The sequence below is a fragment of the Canis aureus genome, chromosome 29 (genome assembly GCF_053574225.1).
Source record: "Canis aureus isolate CA01 chromosome 29, VMU_Caureus_v.1.0, whole genome shotgun sequence".
NCBI classification, from domain to species: domain Eukaryota; kingdom Metazoa; phylum Chordata; class Mammalia; order Carnivora; family Canidae; genus Canis; species Canis aureus.
This window is the reverse complement of record NC_135639.1, coordinates 33543950-33567322: the sequence shown is the minus strand read 5'-3', so window position 1 is coordinate 33567322 and position 23373 is coordinate 33543950. Positions and strand designations below refer to the sequence as shown.

General features: G+C 47.6%; 1 protein-coding gene across 1 annotated transcript; it reads left to right on the top strand.

The window, feature by feature from the left end:
• Positions 1–3626: 3626 nt before the first annotated feature.
• On the top strand, positions 3627–21896 carry FFAR4 (free fatty acid receptor 4). The gene is made up of 3 exons (XM_077878353.1): positions 3627–4236; positions 14470–14598; positions 21231–21896. Exons 1-3 carry the CDS (start codon positions 3670–3672, stop codon positions 21618–21620), a joined length of 1086 nt encoding a protein of 361 aa, XP_077734479.1. The 5' UTR covers positions 3627–3669; the 3' UTR covers positions 21621–21896.
• Positions 21897–23373: the final 1477 nt, after the last annotated feature.

Below are 23373 nucleotides of genomic sequence, written 5' to 3'. Positions count from 1 at the left end.
ATTAATATTGATAAAATGTCCATATTCCTCAAGGAATCTACAGATTCAATATAAACCCTAACAAAATTTCAATGGCATTTTTCAGAGAAATAGAACAAACAATCCTAAAATTTGTGTGGAACCACAAAAGATCCAAGTAGTTAAAGCAATCTTTCGAAAAAAAAAAAGAACAAAACTGGAGGCATCATGATTTCAAACTATATTACAAAGTTATAGTAATATTAGTAATTAATGACCATGAGCAATAAATCAGCTCTTATAATGAGGGCTCAGCCTGTAGTTTCCGGCCATCTTGATTCTGAGGAACTAGTGAGGTCAATTCACCCTGACGACTTCATATCCTGTCCCGTGGACCAAGGATATTTTATAGCTGTACACATCTGGGACCAGAGCACAAATCTGAGTCTCACCTGTGGTTTGGTTAAAGGGATAACAGAATTTTCTGTGAAACCCCTACCAGGAAAATAGTACCATTTCTGGCTTTTGCCACTAGGTGGGAGTTTACAACAGATATCAACAGTAGGAGGTAAAGTTTGGGGAGGCAACAGCTTCTATTACAGGGATCTTTAACTTCAACACTATTGGCATTTGGGGGCTGGACAATTCTTTGTCATGGGGCTGTCCTGTGCATTATACAATTACAAGCAGCAGCCCTGGCCTCTCCCCTACCCATTGAATGCCAGTGGCAACCCCCAAGTCGTGACAACCAAAAATGTCTCCAGATGTCTCTGCGGCCACAGTGTGTGTGTGTGCATGTGTGTGTGTGTGTGTGTGTGTTTCAAATCTCCCTCAGTTAAGAAGCACTGCTTTTGTGGTTAAGAGTAGAGGCCCTGGAATCAGACCACTTAAATTTAAATCTCAGTGCCTGTGGTGACTTGATGGTCACCCAATGTCAAACATAAAAGTAGGATGACCACAGAATTTATCCTCCAAACCAGGGCGATTTGAGAGGGAAAGAGGGTTCTAATAATAATTTTATAACTGGAGACTACCTCAGCAAATAGGGATGTGTGGTCAGTCCTTAAGTCCATAAACAGTGTTGAGCACTAGATGACTTAATGTACCTAGTTCTTCACATGTAGGAACTTCATTTAATCCCCACAAGACCTTAAGAGATCAGTACTATTATTATATCCCTTTTCTATATGGGAAGACTGAGACACTAGAAGCTAGTGAGTTATATAGTCAGGATCTTTTTTTTTTTTTTTGGAAAAAAAAGATTTTATTCATTTATTTGGGAAAATGAGAGAGAGAGAGAGAGAGAGAGAGAGAGCGAGTGCTCGCGCATTGTGCATGAGTAGGGGGAGGGGCAGAGGGAGAGAGAGAGAGAGAGAAGCAGACTCCCCGCTGAGTAGGGAGTAGGGAGCCTGACCCCAGGACCCTGAGATCAGGACCTGAGCCAAAGGCAGAGGCTTAACAGTCTGAGTCACCCAGGCATCCCAGTCAAGATTCTGATCTTGGCAGGGGAGTTTCCAAGCCTGTGTTCTTAGCCATATGCTCACGTGTGCTTGGGTGCCCAGGGAAACACAGGACTACTCAACATCCACTGGACTCCACATAAACTACTAGCTCTAGGTTGTTCACAGTTTCAACCTTAAGCTCACTAACTCAGTTTTCAGGGGTTACTGTGATAAAAAGCAAACATCTGAAAAATCAATCAATGTGGAGTAGGAAATGAGAGTAGCATTGTTCAATCTGATTCCCAGTTTTTTAGAGCTCAACAGGTACACCCATCCCATTACGAAGTCACTAGGTCTATTTTTTCATTCAGGTTTATCGTTCCCCCAGATGGCTACTAAGCTTTTAGGACATATAGTCTTAGTAAGTCATTTGGACCCTGCTGCTTAATAAATGAAACTGTTAGGTATGTCTTTTGGCCTGGGTGTGCCATGAAGGCAATGTAAAAGTAGAAAATGTGGGAAACTTTGCCATTGGAAGAACCCCAGAGGGTAATGATGGAGAAGGCCTTCTAGCCCTGAAAGCCCATCCTGGTCGCCCACTCTGAGGAAACCTATCCATCCCCACGGTACACTAGCCTGTGATAATGGAATCCACCCTTCTACTTTCACCAACTCTCTCTCTCCTTCACACTCACACAGCTCTCTTTTCCCTCGCACAACAAACCAATATACCCTGACCCCAGGGAGTTGCCAAATCCCATATGAGTTCCCTTTATCCCAATCTCTTTACAACAGTGTCAGGAAGCTAACTGGTTCTGTTTTACAACTTGAATTTCTTTTTCTTTTTTAAAGATCTTATTTATTTATTCATGAGAGACACAGAAAGAGGCAGAGACATAGGCAGAGGGAGAAGCAGGTTCCCTGTGGGGGAGGGGGACTCAATCCCAGGATCCCGGGATCCGCTGTGAGCCAAAGGCAGATGCTCAACCACTGACCCACCCAGGTGCCCCTACAACTTGAATTTCCTCAGGCTTCTAGTTGAACATCTCCCACTGACATGTAATCTGCTCCTCAGGTCAGAGGTCACACTCAACTGAGATACACATGACACAGTGATAAGCAGACTCCTCCCCAGATAGCACCTCAGGCTGGTGTAGCCAAATCCTTAATAAATACACAGACAGAATGCACCACTGGGAGAGGCCTGGTAGTATGGCAAAGGGGGGGTGGTGGCAGGGGAGGGTGGCTGGCCAGGGAAGTAGTCACTGGGTCTAGGGCCACAAGCACATTTTTCATTCTCTAACTGCCTCTGTTAGTGTAACAGAAAACTAGACACTGAGCTTGGTGGAAAGATGTGGGGCAGGGGATCTGGCTATTATTATTAACCAGGAGCCGCCTTGCATAAGCCACTCATTGCTATGCCTCAGTTTCCTTACCTATATGGGGACTGGATTGCCCAGTGCTTTTCAAATTGTGGTGTCAGAGACACATTCACAGCCTGTAGCTATACCTGAAAATCTTGGCGTGTCTGTCTTTCTGGGGTGTCAAGCTTCTTCAAGATTTTTGGGACCCCACTCTTTTTACATGAAAGCATTTTTGTATCGTTGCTCAGAATGCAAAGTTCACATACATTTTGTACAGTGACTAATAATTGATGACATTTCAGGGGCAATTGCTATATGCCAAGTGTTAATCTCTCGATATGAGCCTCACGATTACCCCGGGAGATATCTTATTCGCATTCTACAGGTGAAAGAAAACCTGGGAAACGGAGAAAGAAAAGAATCCAGCTAAGGTCACCTGCTGCTAAGCAAAGATAAAACAACGGGTCCCTTCTCCCCCGAAGGAGGCCCGCGCCCATCGCCGAGGGCTCTGGAGTGTGCGCCTGGACGCGTGGGGCTTCTTGGATAAAGCCTGAACCACACGGATCTCCAAAGTCCGGCTCTGACGCTCCGAAATCCATTTTTCTTGAATCGGTGGATTAAGGGCTTCGCACACACTTGGCCCCCGGAGGTCGGTGGAACCTGGGGCGCACTGCAGGGGTGCGGGGCCCCCGGGTGGGCTCTCAAGCCCCCGCCCCGGCCGCCGCCGAGCCCGGCACTTCCTCGTTCCCGCGCGCCCGGCCTCGGCCCGTAACGCCCGGCGCCGGCGCTCCCGGGGGGCGGGGGGGGGAGGTGTCGCAACCGCCTCCCTCCCCCTTCCCCGCCTTGGCGCTCGGTCACCTCCCCGAGGCGCGCCCCACTCGGCTGCGGGCCGCCGGGCGCCGGGCATGTCCCCTGAGTGCGCGCAGGCGCCGGGCGCCGGGTCCCCGCGCAGCCTGGAGCGGGCCAACCGCACCCGCTTCCCCTTCTTCTCCGACGTCAAGGGCGACCACCGGCTGGTGCTGACCGCCGTGGAGACGGTCGTGCTGGCGCTCATCTTCGCGGTGTCGCTGTTGGGCAACGTGTGCGCCTTGGTGCTGGTGGCGCGCCGACGGCGCCGCGGCACCACCGCCTGCCTGGTGCTCAACCTCTTCTGCGCCGACCTGCTCTTCACCAGCGCCATCCCGCCCGTGCTGGCCGTGCGGTGGACCGAGGCCTGGCTGCTGGGCCCGGTCGCCTGCCACCTGCTCTTCTACGTGATGAGCCTGAGCGGCAGCGTCACCATCCTCACGCTGGCGGCCGTCAGCCTGGAGCGCGTGGTGTGCATCGTCCGCCTGCAGCGGGGCGCGCGGGGCCTGGGGCGGCGGGCGAGGGCCGCGCTGCTGGCGCTCGTCTGGGGCTACTCGGCGCTCGCCGCGCTGCCGCTCTGCGTCTTCTTCCACGTCGTCCCCCAGCGGCTGCCCGGTCGCGACCAGGTGAGCGCCCGGCTGTGCGCGCCCGGCAGGCGTCTGGGGCGGGCTGGCGGGCGAGATCCCGAGGAAACGGTGGCCCGGGATAAAGGGCAACGAAACCAGCAGAACAGTCACAGGCCATTCGCTGTATCTGCCCGCTGTGTCGCTGTGCCCGGTGCTTTGAAGTGTTGGCACTTAAATGTCACTGCAGCGACGCAGGTCCCCTGAAGGCCCTCCAAAACCTTTTCACGTGGAGTCCTCCAAATGCCTGCAAAGTGCACTCTTTATTTTGAGGTTAGTGCAATAACGGGAAGGCGGGAGCCAGCCAGGTGGAACTTCCAGGATCCGGGGTGGCCAATCGCTTTGCTGCGGACTGAATTCTGCTTTCTCGCAGGATTCTCTCTGCTGCTGCTGCAGCACTCTTACTGGCGCACGTCCACTTTTCCAGTGAGGAAGCTGAGGCACGCAGGGGAATGACTTGCTCAGGGCATCTCACCCTCAGTGCGAGGAGGAGCTGAGATCGTGCTCAGCACATTCTTGAGGGTCCCGGTGCTCTGAGAACCTGCGGGCAGAGCCAGGGAGAACAGACATCAGAGACCCAGGGACCTAAGCCCAATGCTGCCACTTAGGGGTGTTGGGATCCTTCCCCGGAGCCTCAGTTTTTCCAACTGCAAGACAGAAGGATTAGACTAGAACACAGGATCTTCTCTACCTTGGGAGCCTTGGATGATGGGTGGCTTCAGAGTATCCTGGGTGCCGGAAATGTTTGGCAGATTCCAGAAGCTGGCAGATGAGCTTTATTCTGAGCAGTGTGTTCAGTTGTCATTAGGAGCTTTGTGGGGGATCCATGACGTTAAAAAAAAAAAAAAGGGTTCTGTGGACAGTTCAAGACACTGGCTCGGGTCCACTCCCAGTTCTGAGGTCCAGCATCGCAGTCCAGGGCTGTCCCTGTTGCTGCCCTGCTGCGCTCTTGCAGAGTTTGCACACCAAGATTCAGTTCAGGACCGGGAGCCTGGATGTGGGCCTGGTCGAGGACGGTGGCCCGTGGTTCTGGCTGTCATCCCAGTGTGTTAGGTTTTCTGCACCTCATGGGAAGGGACAGAGAAAGGACAGACGTCTGTGCGCCCCAAAGGAAGGCACACATCCTGTCTTGGGGACAGCCTCTGGGGTGAGGGTGGGGGTGTGGGGGCGTCTGCCCTAAGCTGGTTTCCCTTTCTCTACAACTCACTGGTTTCCTGGCCTGAGCAACACTGTCACAAACCACAGCCCCAAAGAGAGGTCTGCTCAGTGACCAGAAGGGAATGAGAAGATGGAAGGGCACGAGAATAAGATGTGACCTGGGGAAGGCTTTCTGCTAGAGAAGTCTGGCCAGGGGATGCCCTCTTGGATAGTCCTCTTGAGCAGGGAAGCAGAGGTGGGCTTCTCTGGGGGTTTCCCCAGATCAGTGTCCCACACAGGTCTTTTCCAGGGGTGAGGGGAGACGTCTGCATCCTGTGTAAGCAGTATCTTTTTTTTTTTTTCCTTTTAACACAAGTCAGACCTAAAAGTCTCTTTCCTAATAGTTTACTTTTTGCATGGAATACGTTGTGAGGTTTTTGTTTGATTGTTTTGTTTTGTTTGAAGGCCTTGAATGACTAATAAGCAGGAATTATGTCCGGCATGTGGCACTTGATCAAAGAAAATGTAAGCCTATGGCCATGCCCCCCGCACCGGGGCCAGGACAGCTGGGCTCAGCTGAGTTGGTGGGGTGCCACTGGCATAGCAGCCAAGGATCCCAACCTAGTGGGCAAGCCTGTCCTCCTCAGCCCAGATATACCTGAGAATCAAGGTGGGTCACCCAGATACTTCTAAAATAAGCGAAAGACCAGGCCTCACCGCAGAGCCGCTGGACCAGCCGGAGGCCAGGTTCTCCTACCAGTCTTTGATCTCTTAAGTTACTATCTCACTGAATCACGGTGTTTCTTTTTTCATAGACCTTGAGGGACGTTTCCTCATTTTTTTTTCTTACAGAAAAAAATGACACTTGGGAAATTAAAGATCAAATAGAATATGTCTTTAGGGTATCTTATGTTCCCAAACGTGTGCCCCTCCCTTTTACAGTTGTTTTAGGTACATTTATACTTGACTGACAAATAACACTAAAAGAAGCGAGGCTCTTGTCCCCTCCTGGCCAAAAGCCCAGACTAAAACTGCTCGCCTGCTTGGACACAGGTGGCTGTTTGAGCAAGAAGGCCTTCATGCAGATGGGGGCTCCTCTTGTTTTGTCACTCTGTATTTCACCTCTGGTAGGGTGTCTGTGTCGGAGCCCCCTACAGCACTTCTGGGATGACCAGAGCTGTACTGCAAGGTGCTTCCATGGAGACTTGTGTTGTGGCTTTTCCTCAGTGTCCCTTGGGGCCGGGCATGCAGACCCCCTCTTGTCCTAAAGCAAAAACACCTCCTTGGTTCTAAGAGCCTTTGGAGAGGAATTGGACAAAGCCATTGGGAGGACACTTCAGAAAATTGGGGGTTAGGTGAGGTGGCTGCAGGAGCCCTCTTCCCTGAAATTAGTAGAAGTGGGGCCAGGGAGCCTGTAATGAAAAGCCAGATGGTCCTTTCGAACTCTCCAACCCCTTTGTCTTTTCCCCACCTGCACTCCTGCCACATGCCTCTGCCAATAAGCCAAGGAACAGAAAAACTCTCCTCTTCCTCAAGGGCTGTGACCGGAGCCCACAGGAAACAACTCATTTTATAGGTGAGCAAGCTGAGGCTTAGGGATTGAAGAAATAAGTTAAAAAGAAGGAGAAAATGGGGAGAAAAAGGAGTGTGGCCATTTTAAAAAAGAGAGAAGGATCTAGGCTAGACTGAACAGAGTCTCACATTTAAAATTAGCAAAAGCTTGTTTTCTTAATCCTCTGTTCCCAGCTTCCTGTCTGTAGACTGTGCCTGCCCCTTCCCACTTGGCCACTGAATACGGCGGTTTTAGGTGAGGGATACTTTCCTACCCAAACCACCAGCTGAGGGAGCTCACTAACCCTGAACACGCGCTGGCTGCCTCTGCTGAAGAAGCGCTGGCCAGGGAAACAGGGCCTCTCAGAGCTTCCTACCAATTAGGGTGCCCCCCCAGGTCCCCAAACCAGGAGCATGAGTAGCCTTGTCCATTTGGACACTTGGGTGCCCAGCAGTCCAGGTGACCACCTCTCTAAAACTTCTCTGAAGGGAGGATGAAATGATTGATGTGCTGAAAATGCTAAACAATTTGGTTTTAGGAGTATGGGCTTTGGGGTCCAGCATTCTGAGTCTGAATCCCATCTCTGCCACTTAGGGGCCATGTGACAGAGGCAAGTGGTCCCCACCTCTATGCCCTCCTTTCCTCATCTCCAGAATGGGCATGGGAACACTGTAACCTTATAGGATTGCCGTGGGGACTAATGCTCAGTACGTGAGCCAACACCTGGCACATACACAGTTAAGCACTCAAGAATTGCCAGCTATTATTAGTTTCCTTATCTTCGGTTATAAGTATTTTAAATATTCCTTAAATAGTGTGATTCTTCTGATTGCTGTAAAATAAGAGACTGTCGTTTTAAGAAGGTGGGCACATGGCAGCAACACAGACATCTCAGCCAGGTCAATTCAGCCTGTTCCAACAGGATTCCTGCCTGTGTGTGCTGTGGCCATGGCAGGACACTGACCCTCATCGGCAGGTTGCGGGGTACTGTCCACCCCGGCCAGAATGTGCTGCTGCCCGTTCATTCCACAAACATTTACTGAGCACCCCTCCACGCTGCCCTCACCACGAGTCACATGACCGAGACACCGTCCTGTGCAAAGAGGTACATGTATCGACAATGCAGATGGCCTGAAACCGTGGCACAGTGCGGTTCTCACAGAAACCCTACAAATAGGTGTCTGTGTGTTCATTTTCCGAAGGGGGATGTGCCTAAAGTCACAGAGCAGTCAGGGGATGGAACAGAATATAGCCCGAGTCTATGCTCCTCCCCGTGGTGTTTCCCATGAATTCACACTTCCTTAGGAGCCCCCGACCTCCCCACTCGGCCTGCCCTCGTTTAATACCAGACCAGAATGCCGTCGTGTCTCTGCTGAGTGTAAACTGGCTGACGTGATAAACACAAGTTTGCTTGCCTTTGCTACTATTAGAGGATATCTTTATGTTTTTAAAGATTTTATTTATTTATTCATGAGGGACACAGAGAGAGAGGCAGAGACACAGGCAGACGGAGAAGGAGGCTCCCTGTGGGGAGCCGGATGTGGGACTCGACTCGATGCCGGGGCCCTGGGGATCATGCCATGAGCTGAAGGCAGACACTCAACCACTGAGCCACTTAGAGCATCCCTAGAGGATATCTTTAAGATAGAAGAAAGTTCATCTCTTGCACTGATGTGTTCTTTCTTTTCTTTTAGGAAGTGGGGAGACAAGGGTATATCCACTGGGATTCCCACTGCCTTAAAGTGATCTTGAAGTCTTCCATTTTGCTTGAAGAGTTGGAAGAGGGAGAATGGTTTACAAAGGGATCCTCAGGAGCCCCTGGGTGGCTCGGTCTGTTAAGCATCTTATCTCTGGGTCCTGGGATTGAGCCCCACATGGGGCTCTCTGCTTAGCAGGGAGTCTATTTCTTCCTCTGTGCGCTCTCTCTCTCTCTCTCTCTCTCAAATAAATAAAGAAAATCTTTTAAAAAATAAACAAAGAACTGGCTTGGGAAAAGATCAAAAATAGCAATAAATAACGAAGTACATCTCAAAACAAACAAATAAACAAAAACCAAAAGAATCCTCAGGGGTACTCCAAGAGACATCATTAGAGAAGCTGACAGGAACCAGCTGGAATCAGGTGGCATTTGCAGATAAGTCAGCCAGGGTGGAGAGGGGTCAGCTTTTGAGCAGTGCCTGTAGATAGATGTCCCATCCACAGGGGAGTCTTCTCAGAAGAGAATGAGTGGTATCTCAGCTGAGGGTGAAGATGAAAGGCAGCGAGCTAGACATGGTTGTGGGAACCTGGAGGGATGTTACAGGCAGAGGAAATAGCCCACGTGTTGGCAAGACACGGTGTGGGCAGGGTTGGTGGGGCCAGCTGGAGGAGGGCCGGGTGTGTCCCTTTAGGGAGTCTGGACTTGGAAGGAGAGAGATGGCTTGGCCTCGGAGGGTGGGCCTGTGAGAATGAGATACGTGGATGTGTTGGATAGTTATTAGGGCAGAACTTAAAGGTCCACTCTGAGTAGGGAGGGAGGGAGGGAGAAGAAGGCAGAAGGCCCTTACTCAGGTCGCCAGCAGCACAGGGAATGGTGACTCCATGCCCTGAGCCAGTGATGGCAGGAGGTAGAGCCTTCCGGGATGGGACATTGGAGCTTGATATGCCTGTGAGGCATCCTTCAGAGATGTCCTCAGGGTGCAGGGGCCAGTCTGGGGTTCAGGAGAAGACAGGGCTGGAAAAAGCAGTGGCATCTTGAAAAGAAGCCATGGAAATGGATGAGGTTGCCAGGGAGAGGTGGTGGTTGGGATGGGGATACAAGTCACCCTTAGCCACACATACCCTTGTATGTGGCCTTGTTTGTGGCCTCCTGCCTTCATGCCTGCTGGTCCTGATGCCGAGCTCCAGCCTTCCCGTTTTCCCGACCGCGGCCTTATCCCTCCAGGCATAGTGAACACCACCCCTCCGGGATGCTACTTCCTCTGTGACGTGCTCTCCTGTCCCCTCTCGCTCTGGGCACCACCGGCTCACTGCCCTGCGGTGAAGTTTCTTAGTGCTTCTCTCTCTCCCTGAGCACATCAGAGCCTTCTTGAGGGCAGGCTCACCTTGCGCCTTCCCACTGTGGCCTCATGGTGGTGCAGCCACCAGGGCGTGAGTCAGTGAGTGGTTGAACACAGCAATTGAAGGACAGTCTTTGACTTGGCCAGCTCTGCTTCTGGAGCTCAGTAACAAAGCAGGCCTAGCGCTTTGGCTTTTCAAATTTCCTTTTTTTTTTTATTTTTTAGATTTTATTTATTTATTCATGAGAGAGAGAGAGAGAGAGAGAGAGGTAGAGACACAGGCAGAGGGAGAAGCAGGCTCCATGCAGGGAGCCCGACGTGGGACTCGATCCAGGGTCTCCAGGATCAGGCCCTGGGCTGAAGGCAGCACTAAACCGCTGAAGCACCCAGGCTGCCCTCAAATTTCCTTTTTAAAACCAGGAAGCACTTCAAACATGCAGAAAAATACAGAGAATAAGACTCATGTCTTCACCTTCCAGAGCTGACTCACAGCCACGCGGTCCCCCCCCTGAGTCACAGCCCAGGAGAGAATACTAGAATCAAAATAATGTAAGTCAGTTGGATTTTCCCACAAAAACACTATTATAATACCAGACCAGCTCTCTGCCTGTGAGCCTGGTGCCTGTTGTTACATTTTTTAATGCAAATAAACACTGCACTCAACCTGTGATACCACAGAAAGCTTTCGAAAGAGCACATAAATCAGTCATCCAGTCCACACCGACCAGCCACGGTCTCTTCTGTCAGGCATGGGGACGCTGTGCAAAGTGCTCACCTGACTTCCTTATCACACCTTGTGCCTGGAGTGAGTGCCACAAATCAAAAGGTAAAGGAACGTCTTCACCAGAGTCATGAAATGGGAGGAACTTCCTGGATGAGTTCATTGCTTTTGTTGAAAAAAATAGCTGAACTATCACGGTAATCTATGTTTCATGTTTGATCAGCACTTCTTTTAAAAATTAACTTGTATCGCCATTTTTTTTTGCTCTTATAAAATAATATAGGCACATTCTAGAAAAATCAGATAAGCCAAAAGAGCAAAAATAACTTGAGTCCCAGGGGAGTCCCACCGAGAACAGACAGTTTTCTGGAATGTATCCTTCCAGTCTTTTTTCTACACATATGTGAGGGGTAGTGTGCACTGGTGTATATCTGTTAGTTCACACCTACACATTTTCTTCAACAGCATGGGGCTAATGCAGGCAGATTGTTTAGGGATCTACTTTTTTGCTCCAATTGTAGGGAGAATATCTGGCTCTATCATTACACATTCTTCTACAAAATAGTGTTAAGCATGGAGAGATTTTGGCAGATATTCTGTAAAAGGCTTTTGAAAGAGTTGGGTCCCTTGGGGGGCTTCTGAAATGGTTCTGGGATCTGTTTTTCTGCCCTCCCTATACATTTTCCTATCTCAAATATAGGACTCAGAGATCAAGGCACACTCAGGGATGGAGTCTGTCTCTTCTGATCACTGCTTCAGCATATTTGCTGGTATGTGTTGCCCACCAGTATTGTTGAATGAGAGCATGGTGGGTAGAGATCTGGGTACCAGTGAAGCTGCAATGATTATCTAAAGTCCATTACCACACTGCCAAGATTCAGAAGATCCTTGAGAGACACCAATTTCTTTCCAATGACCATGATGTATAAAGATCTAATGAACTTTCCCCCCTCAGGTGTGGACAGTAGGGATGGGGATGGAAGAACAAGTTTTTGGAATTACTTTGGCTCAGTGGTTGAGCATCTGCCTTTGGCTCAGGTCGTGATCCCGTGGTCCTGGGATTGAGTCCTGCATCAGGCTCCCCTCAGAGAGCCTGCTTCTCTCTCTGCCTATATCTCTGCCTCTTTCTGTGTGTATCTCATAAATAAATAGATAAAATGTTTTTTAAAAAAGAATTACTAGTACATTTGTGAACCATCTAAACAAGATAGGAAAGGGAAGCAACATTCTCACCGCCCCTTTCAAGGTACAAATATGATTAAAGCATTCTTCCCTGCTTGATTTGCCTTTGAGTTTTCTTAGCAAGTCCCTGTATTTCTTTTATAACCACTTAGCTCTGTGGGGAAGATATTATATGATTAAAAAGACCTACACCTTCAGTCAGTTTGGACAACAGTATGGAGATTCTTCAGAAAGTTGAAAATAGAGCTACCCTATGACCCAGCAATTGCACTATGAGGTACAAATGTCATGATCCAAAGGGGCACCAGCACCCCAATGTTTATAGCGACAATGTCCACAATAGCCAAACTATGGAAAGAGCCCAGATGTCCATCAGCAAATGAATGGATAAAGAAGGTGTGGTGTATATATACAATGGAACACTGCTCAGCCATCAGAAAAATGAAATCTTGCCATTTGACATGGATGGAACTAGAGGGTATTATGCTAAGTGGAAAAAGATTAATCAGAGAAACACAGTTATATTATTTCACTCATGTGGAATTTAAGAATCAAAACAGAGGATCATAGAGGAAGATAGGGAAAAATAAAACAAGATGAAATCTGAGAGGAGACAAACCATAAGAGACTCTTAATCATAGGAAACAAACTGAGGTTTGCTCAAGTGGAAGGGAGTGGGGGAATGGGGTAACTGGGTGATGGACATTAAAGGAGGGCATGTGATGTGATGAGCACTGGGTGTTATATAAGACTGATGAATCACTGACCTCTGCCTCTGAAACTAATAATACATTATATGTTAAATAATTGGATTTAAATTAAAAAAAAAAACTACACTCTTAGTGTCTTAGACTTGTTTTAGGAGGATGTTTCTAAGCCTTAGTTTTATCCTCTGTGTAACGGGAAAAATAATAATATGCATTTCAATATGGCTGTTGGGAACATTCAATGAGATAATGTATGTAAAGTGCTTCCCGGAATAGAAAAATTGCTCAGTGACTATCAGATTTACTATTTTCTGTAAATACTGAATAGGAAAAGAAGTAACTGTTTGCATTTTGGGTTTGAGCACACGATTATGATATATGTGATAAAAGTTATTTGCTCTGGCTTAGTGTAGCATTCAACAAGTACTGGCTGAATGAATGAATGAATGATGCTAGAAATCATTCTATCATTCTACTACAATTGGTTATGATGCCTTGTCCACCAAAAGGCAATAATGTTTTACACAGAATGTGCTCTTAAAAGTCTGTTCTACGCGTCCAGAAGGGTTTAGGGCAACTTGGTTTATTTTTTATTTTTTTATTTTGTAAAGATTTTATGTATTTACTCATGAGTATTTACACAGAGAGAGAGGCAGAGACATAGGCAGAGGGAGAAGCAGGCTCCCTGTAGGGAACCTGATGCAGGACTCGATCCCAGGACCCCAAGATCACGACCTGAGCCAAGGGCAGATGTTCAACTACTGAGCCACCCAGGTGCCCCAGGGCAACTTGGTTTCTAAACAGTTTTGTTCCTACAGTCAAGCAGTCAGGGGAAATTTGTGTTTGGGAGGGGAGACAGACAGATCTCAAAATTTTCATTGACCTGTTTATTCCTTGGAGGAAGTTGTTGCAGCAGCTACTAGTAACTATGTAATAAGGTCCCCACCGTGTTTTGAGGTTTGTAATTAGTGTCAAACATTGGAATCCAGCACAACATACTGATACCAGCAAGGTCACAAACCAGGCTTTTCCACCCCATTCCAGTGGTTTTATATCTCAAACGATGCGGGATTCTGTGGGGTTGTAGCGTGCTCTTCTGGAGGAGAGACACAGGAGGATAGAGCTTTCAAGTCTAGGCACAATTACAGCTTGGAATAAGCCATGGGTTTCTTTGATACAGCTGGACACATTTTAGACATTTGCACGGCCCCCCAACAAACACTTAGTGCCTTGACATGGTTCCTGGTGCTTTCAGCAGTACCAGTGGGAGAGCACTGAAACTTTTCCTGTTTTTACATGCTTGAGTACAACATGCACTTCCAATGTATGTAACCTCTTAGGGCTCAGGTTGTCTCCTGTAAAATGAGGAACTTGCAAAAGAAGAAGGCTCAAGGGCTCTCAGGCAGCTAAGTCCAGGGAAGCAGACAGAGCGCTGGGCTTGGGAACTAACTCCAACTATTACCAGTGCGCCTGAGACTCCGTTGCATCTCCTGGAGAATGGGAAAAATAACTGGTTATTCTGAGGGTCAGAGAGAAATGGTTTGTAGGTGTGTTTGTGTGGGCAGGGGGAGGGATGCTGAGATAGATTGATTGATTTATGACTGTGAGAGAGAGAACAAGTGGTAGGGAGGAAAGAGGGAGGGAGAGAGAAGCAGACTCCCCACTCCCCAGAAGAGTAGGAAGCCTGATGCAGGGCTCGATCCCAGGACCTGGAGATCATGCTGAAGGCAGATGCTGAGCCACCCACGCATCCTAGATGCTGAGATTTCTTGTCATCCAAGTTGTGTAATGGTAACAGCACAGTGTAACAGTGTCGACCACCCTCCTACTGGGACTGAGCCAGAGCCAAACAAGCAGCCACCATTTAAATGACGTTCTTCTCTTCCTTCTTGTAACTAGGAAATTCTGATTTGCACACTGGCTTGGCCCAGTGTTGCCGGAGAAATCTCCTGGGACGTGTCGTTTGTTACTTTGAACTTCTTGGTACCAGGATTGCTCATTGTGATCAGCTACTCCAAAATTTTACAGGTATGTGTGCTTCGAGTGCCACAGCTGAACTCCACTTAGGCTTGGAATCAGCCTTCCAGGTCAAAAGTTACCTTAGAGTTCATGCCAGTCCAATCCTGGCTTTCTGTCTAGGTCCACTCTGCAACAGTGAGGGGAAAGAGTTTTTTTTTTTTTTTTAAGTTATGTCTTTATGATTGTTATTTTATTATTTAGCTGATCACTAAAGTAATACAAAGCTCATTATAAAAAAATTAAAGACATATAGAAATGTATCACAGAAACTAAACATCTACTCCTGCTGTTAACAGTTCAAAGTACATTTTTCGGGTTATTTTTTTTTATAAATTTACCTGTATACATGCTTTTAGCTGTGTGTATGTATATATGTTATATGTATATAAAATACACCATATAAAATGGTCAAATACCAACTATACGCTATGCATTCAACCCAATGCTTGTTTGTTTCAGATTTGAGATAACACTATTTGTAATTTCCTTTTTTGTCTTAACACTATATTGTAATATCTTTCCATATTTGTTTTTATATCTCTGCCTCATTATTTTTAATGGTTTCTTGGTCTTCCATCATACGGATATGACATAATGTATTTTATGGGCTTTTGGGTTGGGTCCATTGTCACCCCATAACAAACAGCAATATAGTGATGGAGAATGTACACTTCTAAAAACTTTTTATTGAAGTATAATATACATCCAGAAAAGCATACCCAGCATACATGCACACCTCACAAGCTGACCACACTGCTAGAAGCAGTCCAAGAAAAAAATGGGAAACAGAACATTGCCAGAAGCCCACTCATGTGACCTTCCCATCACTACCTCACCCTCCCAGAGAAGGTGCTTTTCGAAAGTGCACTGAACCAGGAAATGATCTCTACCTTTTTTTTTTTTTTTTTAAGATTTTATTTATTTATTCATGAGAGACAGAGAGAGAGAGGCAGAGGGAGAAGCAGGCTCCATGCAGGGAGCCTGACGTGGGACTCGATCCAGGGTCTCCAGGATCACACCCTGGGCTGCAGGCAGCGCTAAACTGCTGTGCCACCGGGGCTGCCCTGACCTCTACCTTGAAGTGAGAATGTGTCCAGGGCCATAAAAAGGACCCTGCCAGCCTTTCTCCTACCTCTTGAGGCAGCCCATTCTTAGAGGCACAGGCAGATGGCATGTGTTCATGCTCATCTCAGGTTTAAATTTTTTTTAAATTTTTTTATTTATTTATGATAGTCACAGAGAGAGAGAGAGGCAGAGACACAGGCAGAGGGAGAAGCAGGCTCCATGCACTGGGAGCCCGACGTGGGATTCGATCCCGGGTCTCCAGGATCACGCCCTGGGCCAAAGGCAGGCGCCAAACCGCTGCGCCACCCAGGGATCCCTCATCTCAGGTTTAATGCAAAACCTTGAGTCCTCTTAGAGGTTTATAGCTGTTGAATCTTGGTTTTTATTACATATTATAAGTCATCTGGCAAACAAACTTCGTGAAGTGGGGCCCTGTAGGTCTTGCTTGCTAGCTGGCTACTTTAATGGCTCTTTCTTGGCAGCTGAGGATCTGTAACCTTCTGAGATGCTCAGAACCCAAAACTAGGGCAACTTCTCTCTGGGTCTGCTAATCCTGGGTCCTTTGGGAGAGGGCCAGCCATGTTCTTCTCTAGACTCTTCCCCACCAGTTGACTTGTGGCCCACTTAAGTGACACCCACCCTGGGGCTTGTTCAAGGCATGAGGCAGATTCAGGCCTGGAGTTAAGGTCTGTAAAGTGCTTGCAATGGGGGCCTGGCATTTGTAAATGCTATGTAAGTACTAGCCATTAATACCTTAAAAAAAAGGAGTAAGGGAAAAAGGAAGATAAATGTAGAATGAATTCTTTAAAAGTTATTTAACAAATATTTATGTAGTATTTACAATGTGTCCTATTAAGGATTTAATCCTATTAAGAATTAACAGATGAGAAAACCAATGCACAGAGAGGCTAAGTAAGTTGCCAGAGATCACACAGCTCACAAGAGCAGTATCAGGTTTTAAACTCAGGCAATCTGGCCCCAGAGTCCCAACATTTTGATTCCTCAGACATTTGTTAAGGAACTGCTCTATGCGAAGTGTTGGAGAGTAGAGATAGGTCAAGAGTGAGCAGGCCACCTTCTTTATCTAGAAGGAGCTTTTGTCCAGGAAAGGGAAGAGGAGACAGACAGCAGCACCACTGCCCCAGGTAGAAATCCCTGATAGGCCAGATGCATTGGTGCTGGGGCTCAGTGTGAAACTTTGGCAAACTGTTGAGTGTTTCATGGATGTAAGAAGTAAAGGAGGGGAAGGAGAGGGAAGAACAAAGGGCCGTGGAAGGCAGACACGGAGACAAGAAAGGGCTCTTTTAATAATCTGCTTTTTCAGTCCTTGCTGTGTGGCCTTTGGCAAGTTACTGGTCTGAACCTCAGCTCCCTCATCTGTGAAATGGCGATGACTCTGACAGCGTAGGATTGTTGGGAGATACGTCGGAGATATGGCCTGCCTGCCACAGGGGCTGAGTGAACCACTTCTGCTGTTATGTGTTAGGCAAGACTGTCCCTCTGACCCTTGTCTCAGAGCATGCTGGGAAAAGGTACTGTTGAGTTTTTTGAGTGAATAAACCACAGGTCCAGATTGGGAGCATGACAGGAGCAAGAGGCCAGGGCTAGAGCAGGGCCAGCCAGCTGGAGCAGGGCTCCTTTGTGGGCGTCCCCTGGAGGCCGGGAGGCTCGGGTCTGTCCCTTGGCACCTCACCTCAGACTCCTCAGCCACCTTCTGAGGGAAGATTGACTTATTCCACAGACAGATTTCCCATCCTCTTCAATCTTTTTTCTCAGGCCAGGGCCCATGTGGAAACATTCTCAGAGCCCACTAGGCCCCTGATCTGCCTCTGAACTGCAGTTCATTGCTTTCTGGATACTTTGGTCTAAACCCAAGGGCAGCCTTCAGTTCTTCCCACCACAGACCCCAGCACAGCTCCGGGCTAAAACAGAGTATCTATCATGACTCATAGGAAACAGTGCTCTGGGTAGTGACTCCAAGTTATAATTAATTTTTAAAAATATTTTATTTATTTATTTGACAGAGAGAGCGCGCATGTGTGAGCACAAGTGGGGGAAGCTGCAGGCTGAGGGAAAGGGAGGAGCAGGGTCCCCGGGGAGCAGGGAGCTGGATGCGGGGCTTGGGGCTCGATCCCAGGACCCTAGATCATGACCTGAGCCAAAGGCAGATACTTAACTGACTAAGCTACCCAGGTGCCCCTCAAAGATATAATTTAGATCCCATCACTTCCCTCACGCTTAGAGCAAAACTCAAAGCCCTCACCTTAAAACCCCGTATGATCTGGCCCCTGCCTGCCACCTCACCTCATCTTCTAGTCCTCTCTTGTATCCATATTGGCTGTGGGGCTGTTCCTCACACATGCCAACTCACAGTTGCCTCAGGGCCTTTGCACGGATGATTTCCTCTCCTGGATCTCTATTCCCCCAGTTTCTGTGTGGGCCACTCCCCCAACTCCATAAGGTCTCTGTTCAAAAGGCTTTTCCCCAGAGACCCTCCTCATCACTCTCTTGTCCTTTATTTCCCTGATTTATTTCTCTTCAGTGCACTTACAATCTCTGTCATGTTCCATTTGTGTGCGTTTATTTGTGCAGCATCTGTTCTGCCCACTAGAATGCAAGCTCCATGAGGGAGGGCTGAGACTTTGTTTTGTTTACTGCTATAGCTCTATGCCGAGTCCAGAGCCTAGCCTATTCATCGTAGATGCTCAGTAAATACTCACTGAATGAGTAAGACAAACTTTGGGTCACATTGAAAGAGCCTACAGTACCTCTTCCTTTTGGGCAGTGGGGAAATCACTGAACAAAAAGTCCTAAGACCCAGATCTACTCCAAACTTTATTACTGTGTGACCTTAGACAAATCATTTGACTACTGTGGGCCTTGGTTTTGTCTGGAGCTGGATAGGCCCCAGGGGATTGTTTAACACATTAAGAAGATAATGTAGATATGATAATATTTCAAACAGGCTGCTAGACTTTAATTTGAAAGAGATCTAACCTTGTGATTTTGAAAATCACACTAATGCAAACATAAGACTTTTAAAAAATTACTTTCTAAGCCACTAGCCAAACTTACTATCACCCATTTCCTGGGAGGGCTATGACATTTGTCCTCACTTTGGACCTGTGGGTTTGCCAGGCAGGTAACTTGGGAGCAGGAAAGCTTCCAGGCGGTTGGAGTGTCTGGACAGCCCCTCATAGCTCGTGTCTCTCTCCCACTGAAGATACTCATAACTTAAAGTCACTGGATCAGCTTTTCAACTGAGATTCTTCCATCAAGAGCATAACTCGGTAAAATGAAATGACCATCAATGTTAATCAACTCTTTTCATAGAGACACAACTAGCAAATCATCTGAAGCCATAAGACACATCCCTCCACCCTCTACCTCTTTCTCTCCTGTTACCTGTCAGCACTGCCTCTGACTCAGTTTCCATGTATGTGCCTGAGAAGTGCCCCCCTACCTTTTTAAGATTGTATTTATTTATTCATGAAAGACACAGAGAGAGAGAGAGGCAGAGACACAGGCAGAGGGAGAAGCAGGCTTCATGCTGGATGCCCGATGCGGGACTCGATCCCAGGACCCCGGGATCATGACCTGAGCGGAAGGCAGATGCTCAACCACTGAGCCACCCCAGTGCCCCGACAGAGACATTTTAAAGCCCTTTAAAGCCCGGAAAAAAAACGTTAACTAGTCTTATTGTCTAACATGGGGTGGGGAGCAGCAGGGAGCCACATTTGATTATAATGAGCCCATTTTCTTCTCACTCCCTGAAAGTCATGGAAATCATGGGCAGAGGAAATGGAGGCACCAGTCAGTGCTAAAAACAGACCCAACCACTTATCCACTCGGACCATGAGTCAGCCCATTTCTCTGTCTGCTGGCTCACAGTCACTGTCAGCCACTTGGTAGAGCTCCGGGCCACAGAAGCCACAGGGCTGCCCAGCCCTCCGGGAGCCTGCAGACTGGTGGTGGTCAGAGGTGACAATGATGCTTCAGCACCTACCACATGGCACATGTAGCACAGGCCATGTGAGTCCCCAAAACAAAGCACTGCAGCATGCCACGTGGGAGATGAACCAAGAGGCTTTCTTGGTGTTTCTGGCATTAGAGCTTGAAGTGATAGTCCAGGCAGAAGGATTTCCAGTGGCAGAAGTAGTAGATGGTAGGAAGGAACTAGTTTAACATTAAGAGCATGGGCTGGAGTCAGACTCCCCAGGTTTGAAGTTCAGCTTTTCGACTGCTTAGCTGGGTGCTGTTGGGCAAGTTCCTTAACCTCTTTGAGCCTCAGTTTTCTCATCTGTAAAATGGGGGTCATCAAAGTACGTATGTCACAGAATTGTTGGGAGAATGTAAAGAGATAAGCCAAGTGATATGTATAGAGCCTGGCACATAGTAAGTGCTCAATAAATATGAATTTATATTGAAATCATTCAAATATATGAGGGACTCTAGCCTTCTTGGCAGGGCAATGTGGGCAGCACAAGCGATGAGGTTGCTGTTGGAATCATCCCTTACGCACCCACCACTGTGAGGTGACTGTCCTCACCTGTTGGTCATGGTGCCTGATCTCCATGTAGCTGGTGGTGGTGCCAACAGATCCTACTGATCAGGGGATCATTCCCAAATGGCCCATGCCACAGGCTGACTCCTGGCAGCAGCTGTCTCAGCAAATGAGCAGCCTCTAGTCCTCCACTTCAGGGGCCTGTGGCAAGACTAGGATCCAACTCAATTGCTCCTGTAAAGGAAAGGAACCAAATACAGGGGCTCAGTGCTCCCTTTCTGCCCAGATTTGCCACACCCTCATGCCATCTCCCCTGCCACCAAACTGCCAGGGAGTGGAAACAGAGAGTACGGGAAGCTACAGGCCTTGTATTTTTAACTTGATCTGCTTCAGTACCACAATGTTTTGAGTTTGTAGCTTGAACACATACCGCTCTTACACAATGACTTACTTCTCAAGAAATAATAGGGAAAATGCGCGTCTTAGTCTGTTCGGGCTGCCATCACAAAATACCACAGACTGGGTGGCTTGTAAACAACAGAAGTGAATTTGTCAGAGTCATGGAGGCTGGGAGGTGAAGAGGAGGGTGCCCTCCCCCAGGCTGCAGCCTGCCCCCTTGTCTGTGGTAGAGGGCTGAGGGAGCTGTCCCGGGATTCTTTCCTGAGGGCACTATTCGTGAGGGCTTGGATCCCATAACCTGATCACCTCCTAATGCCATAACCTCGGGGGTGATGCGTCGGACCATAGCAATGTGTTTCTGCTCGCATATTTCTCTTCTAGACCATCCAGCGCAGCCTTTTCACTTCTCTGCATCAACTCTCTTTATAATACGGGTGATTTTCTGCCTTATTTCCTTGGAGTCAGCCAGATGCCCCTTTTCCCCAGAACATCCTAAGTGCAGGCAGCTGCCAGGCTCTGAGACAGGTGCTCTCCACACAAATTTCCAAAGCCAAATTGTCTCAGGGCAGCAGGGATGACAGCTTCCAATGCTAGCTGCTTTGCTCCTCCAAAGTCAAAACCCCCAACATCCTGCAGTAAATCATGGCTGTGGCTCTGTTTTGTGTTCCTGCAGATCACAAAGGCGTCAAGGAAAAGGCTCACGGTGAACCTAGCTTACTCAGAGAGCCACCATATCCGCGTGTCCCAGCAGGACTTCCGGCTCTTCCGCACGCTCTTCCTGCTCATGATCTCCTTCTTCATTATGTGGAGCCCCATCATCATCACCATCCTCCTCATCTTGATCCAGAACTTCAAGCAAGACTTGGTCATCTGGCCATCCCTCTTCTTCTGGGTGGTGGCATTCACGTTTGCCAACTCGGCCCTGAACCCCATTCTCTATAACATGTCACTGTTTAGGAACGAATGGAGGAAAATTTTTCACTGCTTCTTCTACCCAGAAAAGGGAGCCATGTTTACAGATACATCTGTCAGAAGAAATGATCTGTCAATTATTTACAGCTAATTAAATTTTCTCTATAGGCAGTTTATCACCCTCTGGAAAGCCATGATATGTTCTCAAAGGGAGTTAATTTCCAGGTGCATGACATCAATGTAGCCTGCTTTAAGAAAATATAACCTATGCAAATACATATTTATAGCACCAGTAAATTAAAGGGTGATCATTAGGTTTAACAATTTTACCCTTTATAAAAATTTGCTATGCGCTCCTTTTAAATATGAACTTTTTCAGTATGTTTGCAATATGATTGAGTTTAATAAATTTTTATTTATAACTGTTCAGCAATCACATCACTTACATGTAAAGCCACACTGTGCTGGTTTCTGGAATGAGTTTTGGAAATGATCGAGGACACAGGTTTCTCCCTGAAGGATCACAGCCACTATAGGCCTCCACCCTGGACTTGCAAGGCCTAAAGACCATTCACTAATGTAAAAAGCACTTGAGGAATTTCCAAAGAGTAATTAAAGATGATTTCGTTTTTCACTTATAAGAAATGCAATGAAAAAAAAAAAAGAAAGAAAGAAAGAAAAGAAATGCCATGGACTCTTTTTTAGGAGAAGCTGTGTCATGAAATCCATGAAACCAGAGAGGAGATAGGATGGCTCAAAACATCCAAAGTGAGAGCACAAGCAATTCCTTCCACTGATTCACCTGTCAGGTGCCTCTTAAGCACATGCTGGTGTTCTTGGTGCTGAGAGGGGTCTAGGAAGACCCTTCTAGGGGATGGTATTTGGGCCAAAAGGTGAACTATAAGAAAGAGCGAACCATCTGAATCCAGGGGAATGGGGCTTTGCAGACATTACAGACACTGGTCCTGGTGCAAAGGCGCTGGTATACTTGTGGGACAGAAAGAAGGTTGGTGTAGGCAAAGCAAACTATTGACTGAGCTTCCTCTATGCTACAATCTGTCCTTAATGCCAGGACAGAGGGGCGCCCTACTGGAGCCTATTGACTGAAACCAGAGAAGGTACAAACCTGGACTATATAGGGTCTAGGAGGCTACATAAGGAGTTAATTCTATTCAGTGGGCAACCACTGGAGGTTTGCAACTGGAAACTTAATATATATCTTTCAGTATTACTCTGGCTGCTGTGCAGAGAATGGACTTTGAGGAGGAAGAATAAAAACAAGACCAGTTAGGTGGCTGCTGAAATAGAAAAAGAGGTAAGTCAGAGGTGGGCAGCCTTAGATGGAGGTTGTGAGAAAGGAACTTGAAACGACTTTGGGAAGACAGAGCAAGCATGATTTACTGATGGACAGGATATAGAACGTGGGAGAAGAGAGGATTCATGGGTGACTCCTGACAGTGGTTGAATGACTGGGCAGGCCACAAGAATATGGAAGACCAGAGGAATGGCAGGTGGGAGAGCCAAGAGTTTTGTTTGGGGCATACAAATTTGGGATCTCAATGAGATCCAAATGGAAAGTGGGCAGTTGGATGCAGGGATATAGGACTTGGACCCAGAGATACAACATCAGGAGTCATCAAGTAGTGGTTATAAGTCTATGGTTTTATAAAATATCCCTGGGACAAGGAGATAGGGAGAAGAAACCAGAGCCAAAGAGAACCTGTCACTTGGAGGCTGAGCAATGACTGCAATACATAGTAGCTTGGAACCTGGCACATAGTAGGGACCTCAACGACTCTGTTGCAGAGTAAATCAGCACCACTGGTTGCCATTGCTCGCAAGGCTTCTTGAGTAGCTTACTTCTGAAGTAAGATTTCAGTGGTGATCACAAGCTTGAGAACAAG